At 36.2% G+C, this 15295-nt stretch overlaps 1 protein-coding gene across 1 annotated transcript; it reads left to right on the top strand.

Moving 5' to 3' along the window:
* Positions 1-3284: 3284 nt before the first annotated feature.
* On the top strand, positions 3285-14978 carry LOC306756410 (secretagogin-like; the record flags this gene model as incomplete). Its single annotated transcript, XM_079241138.1, has 11 exons — positions 3285-3354; positions 3681-3751; positions 5744-5836; positions 9671-9760; positions 10254-10310; positions 10624-10701; positions 11272-11327; positions 11507-11552; positions 11661-11720; positions 13982-14050; positions 14847-14978. 11 exons carry the CDS (start codon positions 3285-3287, stop codon positions 14976-14978), a joined length of 822 nt encoding a protein of 273 aa, XP_079097264.1.
* Positions 14979-15295: the final 317 nt, after the last annotated feature.

Genomic DNA, 15295 nt, shown 5'->3' with positions numbered 1-15295 from the left:
TATGATTGACTTTTTTTTTTTTTTTTTTTAATTTATAGATTTGTTGCTAAGTTCATGACACAACTACAGCTGTGCTTAATTCACAAGAGCTTCCTTCTGGTAAAGATCTGTTATTGTCCATGTTCTTACTCAGTTCCTTACTAACTCTTCAGGGTTTAAGAGAATAGTTTATCAGGTGTCGATCAAGCTCTTTTCAGTCAATGCACGATTAAATCTAATTCAACCCAGTACAGGTAAGACAGGATGCTTTTAGAAAACAGAAAAAATACCGGAATATACATCTGTAAAGGCTTTCTGTGAGTAATAATGTAATGTCTTTTCACTGTTTGCTGTCATGGCTTCTCTCCCGGGACCAAAATAACAATTATTCCAGGATTAGTATACTTGAAATCCAGCATACGACTAAACCAGGGCTACAGTTCAATGTTTTCATTCTGTATCTGTACATCTTTTACTTTGTGCTTTTTTCAGTACATGCAAATGACTTACTCCGGACCTCAGAGTTGACTGAATCCATTATGCAATTCTTTTTTTTTTTTTTCTTTACAGGAATATTCAGCTTTCAGCTGAGTTTTCAGCATAAACAGAAATCAGAGAGTTGATGTAGTTCGCCTATCACTTCAACTACAACTATCAAGAGAGACGCACTGCTTGACTCTTCACCTAAGGTCTGGCATATGTAGGCCCAAATGAGCCAAGTAGATGCAGGTTATTCTCTGTGTGACAGCTGAAGTGACCATATATAACATGTTGGTGCTTTGAGAGGACTGCGGTACACTTTAACTTTATTGATAATCAATATGGCTTCTGCACTGTTAGCTAACACTGTTCCCTGTGGACACTGTGGAAATATTTATATTTTACTGTTAATTAGGGTTAGGAAGATGTCGTTGGAGTGCAACGCAGTCTTGAAATAATTTTGGACCATATTTGTTTTGTGTAAGATGGTTAAATCAGCATTTGAACAGTTTTATTTATAATATTCCTAAGAACATCTAACAAAATGTTTGAATTAATTGTCACAGACGGAAATGCTCCCAGAGATGAATGGATGCTGTCTTCTAGTAAGTCACCAGTGTCAGAAAACAGGATTCCCATGGTGTGTTAACTTTTAATTGATGGTGAGGAGCTTACTCCTCAGACTCCACTAAAGGATCTCCAGCCTCCAGATGCTCCTTTTCCTCATCATTCTTTAAATTTATCCCACTTTCACCTCTTCTCATTCAGATTTGGGCAAGTCTTCAACATTCTGCCTATAAAGACACTCGTGGAATTACATTGCTATTATGATGGTTATTTAAAAAAAGACAACAAATTAAAAGTGAGTGTTGCTGTATTTTAACCACATGGACCTCTTTTTCACATTAATAGTCTCAGGCTGATTCACTTAGTTCATTTTCCTAAGATCCGCAAACACTCTTTATTCACTGTTTACAGTTTGCTAACAAATTGTAAATATATGTTGTATTGATAATATTCATTTTTACCTAACTGGCTTGAACAGTTTAACAGTTTGTTCCCCAATTAAAGGAGCGTTTGCTCTTATAGAGGGCGCTGCTCATATAGTTTGGGAATTGAAATGTAAACTTTACATTCTGTCATGCTGCATTAATGTCATGTTCTTGTTGTGATGATTATGGATTTTTGGAAACTAAGCCCAAAAAAACTAGAAATAAGACTGGATACCTCCATCACTCATCTGACACAAACGCAGACTTACTGGATTTGGAGATATGTTGGAAGTCAACGCTTGTGTAGCCATCTCTACAAACTGTCTTAACCTTCCCAACCTGTCAGTATAACATTTATGCAGCTTTATATACCACAAACCATTTTCACCATCTTGAATTTTCTCACATTAACATTCTGAACTTTTTACATCTTGTGTGCCAAACTCCAACTTTAATAACTATAAAGCAGATGTTGGTTCTTTGTGTGCAACGTAAACAACGTGAACAAGGTTTATATTGTATTATAGTGTACAAGAGTCCAATTCAAGTCAGAGCCAAAGGTCATAAATTTTCACCTTTCCTCCATTGTGCTGAGTTTGATGTCTTTTTTTGTGAGGTTAAAGTGAGACTTTTCTCCTTTCCCACTATTTGTGGATTACAAATAACACTGTTCTTGCTGTGAGTAGTTCCTCTGAATACCTGATATCTACCACTCCACATCACTTTGTCTCATATTTTTACAGAAAAGGACATAAAAAAAACAATATGCATCTACTTTTAGGTGTTTAAAGCAAATACATGTGGCTGTGCGATATATTCTGTTGGTATTTTGAACTCTTTGTGATGCGAGGAAATTATCTGGACATCTCTACTGTTTTTCGGTTTGTGTGTGGACTTTACAAAGTAACAGTCAATGTTTCTGTTGCACCTAAGAGACTTCTAACCTGAAAAAATGAGCGTCCACTTTGTTTCTGCCAGTGCTCAGAGTGGAGAAACGTGACCGTGAACTAGTAGCATTAAACTTAGACCTCAGAGTCTACATGTGTGACTGCATGATGTGGCTGTGAGTTGTACTGTATGTATATATGTGCTTTCATACATGTTGGCGTGTGCGTGTGTGTATGTACGTGTAAAATAAGCACATGTAATATACACACCGATATTCACATGCCAATGTGAACAGAGCAAATCCTCTATTGTTTTGGTACTAAGTACACTACTCTACTAGGGGTTTGTTTGTAACTTATTTGGAATAAAAAGAAAATTAAAAACAAAACGCAGACAGCAGCTGCTGATGTCTTGATTCTCCTGTTTTTGTACTTTATATGTGGTTTTTTTTTTTTCATTAAATCGGTTCATTTTTATTTTTGACCAAAAAAAATGCAATAAAAGGAAATATTCTCAATCTGGGAAAAAAAAAAGGGCATAAAAACACATGGTGTGTTTGCTCATTTTCTCTTTAAATATTCTGTTTGGTCATGAGTCAAAATATTTTTCTGTTAAATTTCTTCAAATATATAATATTCATTAAAAGAACTTTACAGGCTATAATATCTCTGCATTGTCTTTATCACAATCATATTACTTGGATGGCTCGAATTGCAGATCTGCTGTGCAGTGAAACAACACCGCCACCAGATGGCGAATACAGTATAATCTTATGTATACAGTGCTGTCCACATACACACGCACACACATACACACATAGCGGAGGTGTGGCTTCCTGGAGTCACAAAGAGCATATGTCAACCAAACATTACTGCAACACAGTGTATTACATCAGACATTTTCCTTTTGTATTTAAAAACTAATAGCTTAGTTTTCCTCATTAAAATGGACAGTTCTTTTGAAAACCTAGATGCAGCTGGTTTTCTGGAAATCTGGCAACACTTCGATGCAGATGGTGAGAAAATTTAATTACATATTCCCTTTTCACATCTATTTACTTAACTGACTACAATGCATAGAAGTAATGTTTGCTTGAGATTACTGCACATTGAAGAGTAAATGTCATTAAGTATGGGCAGTATGCGGATAAGTATTGTGGGAGATATTAGAATATATTTAGGGGGATTTCTGTGAATATTCCTTTGTGAAACTTGGTAAAAACGATGTTTGAAAGCCTACATAAAGTGAAGAATGTGCACAAAAGTAAACATGACATTCATTTTAGGAAAAACGGGTTTTTCTACATTTTTTAACTTTACAACATGTTTTTATTTTACATAGATAATGGCTACATCGAAGGCAAAGAGCTGGATGATTTTTTCTGTCACATGATGAAAAAATTAGGTCCTCAGGTAAGACTGTCTCATTAGGATGACTTGATTCATAATTTGTAATGACAACAGTGGATTGCTACATCATTTCCATCTGATGCGGAGATATTCATGCACCCAAGCAGATCAAACTAAATCATGCAATGTTGCCTCAAATTAGGGCTTTTTTCATTCCGTAATAGACATACTATTGTTAAATTACACATGCTCCATGTGTTCAGGCAACTGTTTATTTAGAAATTTGTTGCTAAAATAATATTTTTCATACAGATTACTTGCTTCTAATGTTTGGACTCATGATTTCATGGGACAAACTTTGCGAATATAAAAACTTGTCTCTTTATGAACTGGCCTGAATTTTGCAGCTCTTGCTATCTCTGCTCTTTGCTAAACTTCTCTCCAGCAAGCTGTATGGGTGGGGTTGCTGTAAGGATGACACACAACACAATTAAGGAGTTCTGGGCACTGTTGAAGTCTTTGATTCAGTTACAAATTAACCAGGAAAAGGGCATTTGAGCGTCCATTGAGCTGTAATGGCACATCATGTTCACTGCAAGGAGCGTGCATCTTTTGTATGTTCCTGTCAGTGTGTGTGTGTGTGTGTGGGTATAATGTGTGGACTTCCTTGGATACTAATTGAGTTGTGCAAAAACAAACAGACCACCAACCACATGTTACTTTGTCTTTGTGATGTTTGCTTTTCCATCATCAATGCCCCCGGGAGGAGCAGTGTCTGATGTATGTCTCTCGTGCTGCAAAAACACTGCACAGCGATCCTCTCCCATTCCCCTTATCCGTTTCTCCTCTTATTTCCTCTTATGTATCAAACACAATAATGATGCAGCCATGCAGCTGCGACAAATTGACAATTATTTTCTCACATGCAGCATAATCAGTTGTGTAACAAAAGTATAAGAAATACACAAGTTTGTTTGTTTGTTCTGGCATTTTAAATCGAACACTGATTGGATTTGAAACGTTTACAAGTCTGTGATGGACTGGCAACCTGTCCAGGATGTGCTCTGCCTCTCACCTGCTAATTTGCCGGAATTGGCTTCATCTTTCCCATGACTAAATTGGAATAAATGATATATAAAAATAGAATAATGTTTACAAACAGCAGCACAGTGAGCTCTCATGGGCTTTAGGAAGCATGCTGAGGACAAATATGTGAGGACCCTGTAGTCTGGATCATATGCTCTGTTCTACATAAAACAATGATTCCGACTTTAACACCATTGATGAACAGGTTTCTATAGTTACAGCACCAGAATGAGCAAGTTAGAGAGGAGCAACTGGAAGATTGGCTGCTAATGAGAAAAGCTCCAGCGACGGAAAGTGCTTTCCTCTTAGCTGTTGGTCTAAGTTGTTGTCCACACAAGGAAAAAGAAACCTTTGTTTGAGCATGCAGGAAATGGATCCCTCAATTTATCTGTGGTTATGATATGCTACAAAGTGTTTCCTGATTCTTAAACTAATGTTTTATAAATGCCAGAACTTTTTTTTGTTTGTTCGCAAACAGTTGTGAATAGTAGTGCAATTAGGACAAATTAGATAACCTTCAGGTCGCAATTTCCATTAAGCTACAAGAAAAATAAATGATGTACATTTGACTTTAAGTGTAGTGAAGTGGGCTGTAGACCTATAAAAAGCTTAAAGGAATGGTTTGCAAGGGTTAGAAATGCAGACCTTGAGGGAAAAAAATATTAAGAGTATCCATGGAGACATTGTAAAAAAAAAAAAGTGTGACTCAGCCTGAAAGGTCTCAAATACAAGATCATTTGATTTTACTGTCTTCAAAAATATCTTGTTTGATTTAAGAGATCCACTGGAAAATATTCTACAACTTATTGCAGTCACGTATTAGTGTTTGTTTCCTACATTTCATTCTGCCCCTTCCCCTACTTTCCCTCCATCACTATATCTGTCTCCAGTTAAACAGATTTATGGATTTGTAAAGATGGATTACCGTATAAAAAAAATCAATGATTTCATGTATAATCTGCTCTGCAGGAGAAAGCCACAGAGGACCGAGTCCAGAGATTAAAGGAGAGGTTTATGTCTGCCTATGATGTCACTGCTGATGGGAAACTACAGATACAAGAGGTAAAACCGTTTCTGGATCTGAAATCTTGCAGTCATCCCCTGGTTGTAGCTGTTTTGTTAGCTTTGACATAGAACATTTATTTTTTTGACAACATTTTTATTGCTGGTGGGTAAAAAAAAAAGTTTAAGCACTCTGTTGTGAGAGATTTTTTTTTATATTCTCACAGAGAGAATAGCATTAAAAATTTTATCCTCACAGTCAGGAGCTCTGATGCCAAAAGGGGTTTGCATGTTCTCTGGAAAGTTTCATGAGGCATCCCTCTCTGCAAGCCAATACTTTAATGTGCATATTAGCCAGCATTTTAATGTAAATATTAGCGTTTTATGTTGTCCAGATGGCATCTGAGTGCAACTCCTTTCTTGCCTTTTAATTACCCAACTCCCTCAGACCAGAAATACACTTACTTTTAATCATGCTTTGTGTGTATCTGGTCTGCTTGGTGCTTTGAATGTGTAATTCCTCACAAGTTGGCACACACGCGGCGGAGAGGATCATATGTGACCATTTATTTGAAGTTCTTGCCAAAGCAAGTTAAATAGCTGCGACAGTATCCAAAACAATTAGGTGTGTGGTTAAAAAATCAAGTAATCTTCTGTTTCACATCTAATCCTAATATTTTGGGTCAATTAACAGATGCACTGAGAAAATGTGACTTTTTTTTATAGTAGTGTTTGTTTGTTTGTGTTTGTTTCTTTCTGAGCATCAAGTTTATTTTCTCTCATCGTATCATTTCTTTCTTTCACACATCACAATGGAAACATGTTTATCCTCTTGCCAACTTCCTCTTTATGCTCAACTGTCTTTCTTTCATCTGTCAGCCCTCTCAAATTCATTGTACTTCCATCTCCCCATTCTCTTTGTTAACCATTCTTCCCTCTTCCTCTGCTGTGTGTTCTCTTCTATGTCTTTTATTTATTTCATGCATTCATGTCAGTAATAGAGCCGGTGCCTTTTTCAAGAGGAAAGCTGATATCCGGGGCTGCAGAGGATCATGCCAATTCATCTTTATACTTTTAAGAGACAGCAAGAGAAGAACTGAACTCAAACGATACAGCTAAACTGAAAGCATTCACTAACAGTCAGAAGCATAAAGATACAGATGAACATATCCCAACAAACTGCTTGTTAAAAGGCTAATTCTCATTTTACTTTAATCAAATGAATGAAACTTGACTGACATCGGTAGTGGAGCTGTTCCTCAGAGTGGAACACATTATGATGATGCAGCTCTCTTAGGCCCCACTCTGAGTAATTGCTGCAGCTTTTTATGTTGGAAAAGCCACTGAGCTTCCTTGGAAAATTAAGTTGTTGGTTTTTTTTTTTTCCTTCACAGAAAGACACTGTTACCCATTTAATATGCCGCTCCTTTAATGTATTATAACCACAGAGAAATATGCATCCGTTTTAACTTATAAAACTAAAAAACAATTCAATAAATGTCTTACAATTGACCTGTTACTGCCTATAGCTGTTACTGCCTCAAAGCTCTGAGTTGCTAAGTAACTTCTTCTCACCTGACATTTCTCTGCCTATTCAAGTCTAAGAATTTATCACAAACTTTCCAGACCCTTATAGATTTCAATCTTATTTCTACCAGTTCCCGATCTGACAACAGAGTTGAAGTCCCAAATGCAAAAATGGTGAACATGCATCATTCCCATGTGATAAGTGCTGTGATGCAAAGCTGGAATATGACTGTAACTATACAAAACACCACTTTGTATGTTTTATTGGAAAATAAAGTGTGTGCATGTTGACTGGTCACATTATTAGGCCTCCTGTTTATTTAATACAGGGGTGTCCAAAGTCAGTCTTTGAGGTCCACCATCCTGCAGGTTTTTTATATATCCCTCTCTGTTCTAACACACCTCGTATTAAATAGGCTCTTGCAGCCTACAAAGTTCTGCATAATGACTTAATTTGAGCCAGTGGGGTTGGAGCAAGGGTATACTCTATTGAAAACCTGCATGATTGTGGCCCTTGACTACTGGAGCTGGACACTCCTGATTTAAAACATAGGCTGCACAGTTATGTCCACTAATATTCTTAAAATGAGAGGGTAACTTCTATACAGCTGTGTGCAGAACGCACAGCAGTTTGTGAAGGTTGCAGACAATAACGTGAGGAATAGCAGCAAAAGTGCAACCATGAGTTAATATGTCCATGCTTTCTCTCAGCATTTTGAGTAAAATAAGTTCTCAAATTGCTCGAATCAGCTGTTTGTACTGCATTCATAGCAAACAGGTTCACGTTGACCTTAAAACCAATGTCAAAGCCTGTCCAAACTTTTGACTTGTTGTGTATGTCATATTACATTGTTTGTGTCTTCAGAGCTTACACTTGACTGGTGGTAATGTTCCCCAGCAACAACCTTTGTAGCAGTCCCAGTAAGCAACACAGAGTATTTACAGAAGTTGATATCATGTTTAGCCGTAACTAATAATGCAAACGTGATGCTCAGGATGATAGCAAGCTGCTGTCACATACATTCAGTATTGAAGTGTAACATTTTGCCTTTGTGTGCAGCAGTTTTGTTTAAAACACATAATGCTGAAATTCATATATTTAATAAATTAGAAAATTAAGAATTATGGAAAATCAGTAGCAATGGCCCAGATGTAAAATATCTGCTGTTGTAGTGGAGCTTTTACCAGATACCGGATGTTTCTGCTCTCATTTTCTTTTGTTGTCTTTTTTTTTTTTTTTTTTTGTATTAGTTATGTTATTGCTACATTCTACAGTCTGATGCCATTAAAAGGAAGTCAACAAAATTACCAGAAGGCCACAATATCCTGTGTTATTGCATGATCACTATGTAATGCTATTACTTCTGTAGTGCACTGTCACATGACTTGTCTTTTAGACAACATTCACTAAACAGACACATAATAAATCAACTAAATATTAACTAAATATCATTACTGCAAGTGCTCAGATCAAGCAACTGCAAAACATAAATGCATGATATTTTGTGCAGTTGCTTGTTTGTTGCATATTTGATTGGTACTGTATGCACATTATACTGCGCCTCTTCTAAAAAGTGCTGTTTAAAATTGAACTAAAAGCCGATTACAAGTATTTGCTAATCCAATAAAAAACATGTTTTATTCCCAATACATTGAAATTTTTAGCGGTATCAGGGGCAATTAGGGGTGTTCACCTCAGTCCTACGATGCCTGCAAACTAAATGCATCGAACAGCCTTTCAGGTTCTGCACAAACACAGTGTTGGCCTTCTGCAGTTGGCAACAGCATTGCTGCATTGCGCTTGTTCTTGGAGACATATTTCATCTGGCACCTTAATGATAGCAGTATTTTTGTTGGAGTGATCAGGGGGGTCAGTGGGATCATTTTAATCTGCTAATGGAGGGTGATCTTGTTAAAAGATCTACAGAAAAGAGAAAGCTACATGAGCTGGAGGGGAGCCAGGAAGCATTGGTGCAGGGCTTTTTTTATGGTTGGGTGGGAAACTGTGTCACAGTCTCATTGACTGAGTTTATTTACATTTATGTTACATTTATTTACGGTATTACTACGTGTTTAGTCTGTGTCAGATACGTGCAGTTGATTTATACTCATTCTAATTTAATATAATATAAATTGAAGCAGTTAATAAAAATGCATGGTTTCTTCAGATTACATGTTTTTGTCACAAATGTTTTAATTAAGATTAACTACTAATTTAATGATGGCTTAAAACCAATGTGGAATAAACTCAACTGCTTTGAAGTTTGTATGACTTCCAAAAACCCATCAGAGGCTGATGAGCACAAAAGTTAAGTACACGGAGAGCCTTATTTTGCTCTAAACTCTTCACCATTAACTGTTTTCCAGCTGGCCAACATGATCCTGCCTGAAGATGAAAACTTCCTGTTAATTTTCCACAGAGAAGCTCCTCTTGACAACAGTGTTGATTTCATGAAGGTAAGCTGATGCAGGATCATCAGATGAGACGAAAGAACATAAGAAAAGCTGCATCTCCTAACATCTTGAGATGTAAGAAACCGTTAAATATCTATATATTTAGCCTATATATTTAGCAATGCTGGAAGGTATAGATTGCGAAAGGCTTCTTAATATAAAGAGTCCAAGGAATTTAAAAACAGCTTTAAATTAAATTGTTGTTCTTGTCCAGTGGTGTGTTTTATGAACTTCGACCACAAACTATACAAGCTGAACTGATGAATTCTTCTAAATATTGCAATATTGTGACATGTACATTTTCCTGACCAAAATAGGAAAAACCTGATTAATCAACAGGTCAGCAATTAATTTCCAGTGGTATTTTATAAGTAACCTGGTTCGAATGGTAAATAATCGGGTTTTTAAATATGTCAAAGTGCTACACAAACTTTACTATATTAAAATATTCTCAGTAATATCCAGTCATTGGTCTGTTGTCCTGTACCCACTGCAGATATGGAGGAAGTATGATCTGGATTGCAGTGGTTACATATCAGCTCAGGAACTTAAGGTGAGGATGTTAACACAAACAAATGAAACAACTTTCTCAATAATAATTACACAGAATGTTTCCTCCAGTCTGTATTTGCATTGCTGACTGGGAATGACTATCATATTATTATTTGCATATCTGTCATGCATTAAAAAACTTATTTCCAGTCTCTGGAACGACCATAATAAAGTTACAGTAGTTTATTAATCTATCTCTGGTAAATGTCAAAATTACTAAACCATGCAATCAGTAACAATTCTCTAAGATATTTATTTTTATTTTACTGCCGGGGCTTTCACCCTTTGTCTCTCTTTGTCTTTCTTTGTCTTAGGCTTTCCTGAAAGATTTGTTCCAGCAGCATCACAAGGAAGTGTCACCTGACAAGCTGGAGGAGTACACTGACACAATGGCAGTACTATAACACACACATACACACAAAGATAAAACACTTCACATTCATGCAGAACATACCTGGTGCCCCTATGTTAATGCAAGGAGCATTAATGTTAGTTAGGAGTTAAAGTGATGATGTCTATTGCCAGTATTTAGATCTTATCATCTTCAAGTTGCTTGCAAGTGTAGCACATTTAACAGCCTTCCTCAAAACATAACTTGTTGGTACGTGTAATGTCATGAGTAAAGGCTGTAAAAGATTCAGAAGGTTGTAGAAGCTGCGATGAATTCATCTACTAGTCTTTTGCTGCTGAATGAAACTAAGAGTTTAAAAAGGGAAATAAATATTTTGAGAGGGAATCGTCACTTGGGATACACGCAGAACTTTAATTGTGTCAACTTCCTGACTTAATTTGACATAAACCCTCAGTCTTAGGCAGCCTTTTCATACAATTATATCAATGTCACATTGGTATATTGCATAAAATTGTTGGGTCAAAACTGTGGTGTTGAGAAATAACCAGCAGCAGCAAAGAAAGATTAACATTTGAATTGAGGGTTTCAGTCTGTCTTATTTCTCTTACAGATGAAAATCTTTGATAAAAACAAGGATGGCCGTTTAGATCTTAATGATTTGGCCAGGTATGTATTTTAAGATTTATTCATATTCTGTACCACATAAATTAATTCAGGGTTGCAGGAAAGCTGGAGCGTAACTCAAGATGCACACTTACGGTTGATCGATGTATACTCTTTTGTTGAGGAATAACTGGGGTTCTTTTACTCAAATACTCACATTAAAATACGCATTTATCTCCCAGGATCTTAGCCCTGGAGGAGAATTTCTTGCTCCAGTTCCAGATGGATGTAAGTATATGAGCTGTATTGTTCTGTTTCTGATTAACACTGCAGGAAATTAGGTAAATTTTACTCTTTGCTTTTGCCTTTGCTTACGCGACTCATCTCTTATTCAAGGCCTCCAGTAAAGATGAGAGAAAGAGAGATTTTGAAAAGATCTTCGACCATTATGATGTGGTAAGTAAAATAATAAACTGGTATACCATGTGGGGAAAATACACAATAAGAGTGATATTTTTAAAAAGAATTACATCTTCAGGAAAAATATTTGACATATAAACAAGTTACAACATCAGGTGAAGCCTTCAAATGTTTTGCCATTTTATCCAAGGATTGTTTAATAAATACATGTACTGTCAGCAAAAAGCCAGGCAAAAATTTTCACAATACAACGCAATTAGCATTATATTTACTTAATTTAAGTCTGTTTCTAAGTAAACTTTTTTTTTTTAACCATTACAGCCTAATTAATAAGGAATTCACAAACAGGAACCAGAGAACTTTGCTGCAGTGCCTTCTGCTTTGTCTCTTTCTGAGCTTCAGCTCTATCACTTATAAACTCTGTGTGAAATTGCAAAATGTGTCAGCTGTGTGACTTACCCCCAGTGCAATAGAGTTGCCAGCTGTTACAAATACTCTGCCACTTGTGAAATTTAACTTTTTAAGTTTGGTAAGAGACTGAGCAATTGCGACTTATTTGGAAGGGCACCAGGACTAACCATCATCTCTAAAAAGAACATGGCTGCACATCGTAGGCTTAGACTGCAAGATCACAGTTTGTTTTTTTTGGTTTTCTTTTGGATGGATGAGACTTAAGTGGAGATAGTTAGAAATAATGAACAGTGTAATGTTTAAGAAAACGCAAAGAAAAAAAATAAAAAAAAAATCAACACAAACAGCTCATGCTATCTGTCAAACATTTAGATTGGGGGGGGGGCTTGATTTTGGCTTGCTTTGCAACAAAATTCATCAGCCACTCCTCACATTTAAGTATCCCAGAGTCTAACATGAGGCCATCCATCTGGCAGCTATATCTGGGCTAAAACTGGGTCACTCAGAAGGATGCTGCTCCCAGGAACAGCAGCAAAAGTCCAACAGAAAACTAAAAGAATTAAGACGTTGGCCTGACCCAAGAACTTACACTTATCTAAATAATTTGGAGAAATCTTATGAGACTCTGGTACAACTAAAGCCCACAAACACCAATAAACTGCAGCAACATTATAAAGATGATAGAGCCAAAAATCCCCCATAGCAATGTTAGCAACTGATAACATCATGCAGAAAACAAAAATGTCCATTTTACTGCTAAAACTGGCTTTACTAGCTATGAAATTATGACATGTTCTTTTTTTTCACCCATTACTTCTGCTTTTTGGATTGTTTTTTTTCTTAAATAGCAGAACAGTATAAGTATATAGACCTCATGTCATTTTATTCTGAACTAATACAAAAACACTTCAAAGGGGGGTGCACTTTCTAATTTCTGATAACTAGAAACAGGCAGTTGACTTAATATAACTGCTTACAACTAAACAAGGTGATTTTTCTAAATTTAAAATGTTATTTCTTTATGTATTTCAAGTCAAAGAAGTTAATCAATAAAGCATCCCAGTTCTATGTTATTATTGAATATGTTTTACTTGTGTATTAATCAGATTTTGGCTAAAAACAATGAATATATCTACTGATTGTAAGGGAAGCTTTTATTTACAGTTTTCATACAGAATTCATGTGATCACCACACTGCAAGCAATACCTCTCAAATTTGCACAGTGTGCTGCGGTTGGAGAAGAGGGCTCAGTATGGAGAGTGAAACCAGTTAGCTCTGGTTACTTATGTAAAATAATACACTGAAATAAAATGAGCCAATTTATAGTCAAGTCACACTCTGGAATGATGAGTTAACCAAGTTATTCTGATTAATCGTGTGTCTCTCGCAGACTTAGAACTTCTTGATATGCTTGAGTTATTCTGGACAATCTTTTATAACGTTGTCTGTGTAGTAGTGAAAGTGACTTATAGATATAATCTGAAATGGTCCTGCTTCTCTTTACTTGAGACTAAAGTTAGCTTTGTGAGAACTGCTCTGTGGTCACAGATGAGGTGTGACTTAGTCTGCTAGTGTTGCTGTTGTATCTTTCCTGTCATTTCCAGTGTAAATTTAACTGTAAGGATTTAAGGCCAAAAAAAAAAAAAAAGATTATTTTTCTTTCATTTTCAGCCCTTTATTTTGTTTAACTTGTACTTGTATATTATATTTCTCTCTGTGGTTTTTTTTTTATTTGGAAGGGCATTAGATTATCTATATTCTGAAATTTATAGGAAAAAAAACTAATATATTAACTGAATGCTGGTTATGCAATGAAAATAATGAAGAAATAACAAAAACTTAATGATTCTTCTGCATTCTGTTCTTTTCCTCTTTTTCATTGCAGAGTAAGACGGGAGCATTGGAGGGTCCTGAGGTGGATGGCTTCGTCAAAGACATGATGGGGCTGGTCAGGGTGAGATTTTTATCATCCTTCTTTGTGTTACATTAACTGCTAACGTTCACTTGCAAAATACTGCCATGAAGTGAGATTATTTTACCACTTTTCCTGCTACTCTACTTGCTTTAAGTTAGGCAGCATTTAACCACAAGAAGTATCAGTCCTACAACTGGTGCTATCATGACGTTTGCTAAGATATTTCTTAATCAAATCACAAATGTACAGCAAGTTGTGAAGCATGAGCAAGAAAAAAAAGTAATTGTAGTTTTTGCTAAACATTAAAACCATGTTTTCATACATGTACTACTTTGAAAACAAGAATTGTTAAGGATCCCTCCTTGCATCACACCTCTGCTGCATTGCCAACTAGACCAGGAGAGACAATGAATGACAACGAATCTAAACTCATCTTTTCACATATTTCACAGCCACTGTGGTTGATGGGCAGAGAGCATGGTATTACTGGAAATTTGTCATTTGCTTCACCTACATCTCAAGTGCAGACCTTTGATAGATAAATTTGCTGACACCTGAAAGTCCAAGCTTCAAATATCATCAAGGAAATGCTGTTTAGGTATCTAGTCAGACCTTTACTTATATCAGCATATAAAGCAGAAAAAGAGCAACAGAATTTCTGTTGAGTTTAATTGTAAACTGTGGATTATTTTGGAAGAATTTGACATGCAGGAACAACTCCAAAGCATGGATGGTTACATGCATTTGTGCTGTTTGGGTGTTACATTCACTATACCATTTCACCATTTAAACCACTAAAAGTTTTCACCTGTCCTCCCTCTGTCCTCTACTTCAGCCCAACATCACAGGTCCTGAGCTGGACAAGCTGCGTGCCGTTTTGCTGCGTCACTGTGATGTCAACAAAGATGGAAAGATCCAGAAAAATGAACTAGCTTTGTGTCTGGGAGTCAAACCAAAACCTCAATGATTTTTTTACCTGTGTATCGTAAAGCCCTAGCTGTTTATGTGATTGTACTTTATAGTCTATACTGGTAGGAAGTTGTATTTAAAGGTCAGTCAGATTACTCGGTCATTAAGGTCAATATTAAAGTTGTACTCAGTCCACAATGATACAATTTCTTGCACATGTTTCAGGGCCAACAGTATTTTATTGGTTAAATATTCATGTATGCCACAATTTACTGGTCAGTAAAATTGAAACAGTGAAAATTGCTTGTTTAATACTGATATGTGCATGTTTCCCTCTCCAAACAGGCTTTCAGGATATTATTCGTTGTATTTAAA

This window comes from Telmatherina bonti (assembly GCF_933228915.1).
Source record: "Telmatherina bonti genome assembly, chromosome: 5".
NCBI lineage: Eukaryota > Metazoa > Chordata > Actinopteri > Atheriniformes > Telmatherinidae > Telmatherina > Telmatherina bonti.
The sequence above is the reverse complement of the archived record's forward strand: the minus strand, read 5'-3'. Positions and strand labels throughout refer to the sequence as shown.